This window comes from Bison bison, unplaced genomic scaffold (assembly GCF_000754665.1).
Source record: "Bison bison bison isolate TAMUID 2011002044 unplaced genomic scaffold, Bison_UMD1.0 scf7180017856193, whole genome shotgun sequence".
Classification (NCBI taxonomy): domain Eukaryota; kingdom Metazoa; phylum Chordata; class Mammalia; order Artiodactyla; family Bovidae; genus Bison; species Bison bison.
The window spans coordinates 17,751-20,180 of record NW_011486766.1 but is presented as its reverse complement, the minus strand read 5'-3'; the positions used below and the strand labels follow the sequence as shown (position 1 = coordinate 20,180).

General features: G+C 38.5%; 1 protein-coding gene across 1 annotated transcript in view; it reads right to left on the bottom strand.

Moving 5' to 3' along the window:
- Positions 1-16: 16 nt before the first annotated feature.
- Positions 17-2,430, bottom strand: part of VAMP7 (vesicle-associated membrane protein 7) — a 14,906-nt gene continuing 12,492 nt past the window's right edge. The window contains exon 3 of the mRNA XM_010859144.1: positions 17-2,425. Within this exon, the coding sequence (XP_010857446.1) occupies positions 2,258-2,425 (168 nt within the window). The 3' untranslated portion in view covers positions 17-2,257. The remainder of the gene's footprint in view (positions 2,426-2,430) is intronic.

The window sequence follows — 2,430 nt, the reverse complement described above, 5'->3', positions numbered from 1 at the left end:
CAGGATCTCTGGCTGCAGGGCCTAAGTGGGGGTTCCCAGGGCTAGTGCACACACACTGGTGTGCAGGGCCATGTCCTGAGACCCCTGTAGGTTCAGGAGTTCTTAAAGCAACCAGCCTGCAGTGAGTGGGGCTGATTCCCTGTTTGGCTAGTTGTTTGGCTTGAGATGTCTCAGCATTGGTGCAGATAGGCTGGTGGGTAGGACCACGTCCTGACATTAATAGTCTAAAGGGAAGATTCCTAAATCGTCCTTATGGGCTCCACTGGTACAGAATGGTAGAATGAGCTCCCAAAAATGCCTACCACCAATGTCTATGTCCCTAGGGTGAGCTGCAGTGGCTTTCCACCTTTCCATGAGACTCTCCAAGATCAGCAGGTGGATCTGATCTGGGCTCCTTTCAAATTACTGCTTCTGCCCTCATTTCCTGAGCATGTGGATTTTATACATGCTGTTTAAAAGTAGAGTCTCTATTTCTCACAGTCTTTCAGCACTGTTGAAATTAAGCCCTGCTGGCCTTCAAAGCCAAATATTCTGGGGGCTCTTCTTCCCAATGGAGGACTCCAGGGCTGGGGAGCCCCATGGGAAGCTTGAGCCCCTAGCTGCTTGGAGAGAATCGCTGCAATTGTAATTATCTTTCCACTTGTGGGCCACCCACTCCAAGGTATGGATCTTGATTATACTGTGTGTCTGCCCCTCTGTCTTGCTGTGGTTCCTTCTCTATATCTTCAGTAGTATAAGATCCTTTCTGCTAGTCTTCTGATCTTCCTCATCAATAGCTGCTCCGTAAATAGTTGTAATTTTGGTGTGTCCATGGAAGGAGGTGAGCTCAGGGTTTCCTACTTCACCATCTTGGCCATCAACCTGACCCTATTTATTTTCAAATGGGCATTGGTATATATTTTGCTGATGGTGTTTTACATAGGTGCATGTATATAAGTATTTCCTAGTGGAAGTATGAAACAAACCAACTGAATAATAAAGACTCATTAACTATTTAAACAAACTTCATCCCCATAGGATGCATATTTAGAAGTATAATCCTCAAAAAGGTATTAAAAACAACACTTACAGGAGAAACAAACAGGAAATTATTCAATGACAGTGAGTCCTTTTTTCTCATTCACAACACTATCATAGATAAAACTTCTGTCTTTGCACTCATATGGTTTGATGGATAAAAAGTAAGCATTCTTTAATGCAAAATAAGACCACAATGAGATATCATTACATATCCACAAGGATGAATAACATTAAAAAGACAGACCGTAACAAGTGTTGGCAAGTATGCAGAAACACTGGAAGTACTAGTGGGAATATAAATGGTACAACCACTTTGGAAAAAAGTTTGATGATTCATTATAAAATTAAACATCATTCACCATATGACCCAGCAATTCCACCCCTAGGATTTACCAAAAAAAAATAAAAACACATGTCTGTGCAAAGACTTCTACATCATGGATGTTCATAATAGTTTTGTTGGTGATAGCTGAAAACTGGAAGTATCTCAAATATCCAGCAACAGGTGAATGGATAAACAAATTGTGTTATATGCATACAATACTACTCAGAAAAAAAGGAAACTACTGATTTATACAATATGGATCAATATCAAAAACCTTACACTGAGCAAAACAAGGAAGATACAAAAGAGTATATAATGTATGATTCCATTTATAAGAAATTCTAGAAAAGATAAAACTAATTTATGGTGACAAAAATAGAGAAGCGGTTGCCTCAGGGAAGGACCTGACTGCATAGGAACATGAGGACTCCTTTAGGGTCATGAGATGTTTTGTATCTGTAAAACGTATGTAAATATGTATATGTATATATCTATGTATATATATATGTATAATATGTATATATATATGTATAAATTCACTGAACTGAGAATTAAGTATTCATACAGATAAAGAGACTTTCAAATGACTAACTGAGCTACCCAAAAATTAAATTTACCTTGTGGGAAGGTAGAAGTTAATCTACAGGTTAAGTCACCATTTGGCATGTTGAGTGGATTTACACATTAAATGGGTAGTTGAAGTAGATGATCTTTAATCTCCTTCCCAATCATGAGATACTCTGACCACCATTTATAGAGAATATCACTTTCCATCCTAAAATGGCCCATTTATATATATTTTTTAATCTGGGAAGTTTTACTATCTTGGCATATAATAACAGTCAGAAAAATACACTGCAGGTCAGGGTCCTCTATATCCATGGTTCTTTAAAGTAATAAAGAAGATATGAATCAAATACTATATCCCGAGAAAGATCTTACCAGCTGTGCAGCCAAGACACTTGAGAACTCACTATTCATGGCATATGGGAGTGCTGTTTGTGCTCTTGAACCATATGTAGTCTGGAACCTCTTCTTTATCTCATTCAGAAAATTAAAGGCTCGCGAACGCTCAAAATCCTGAG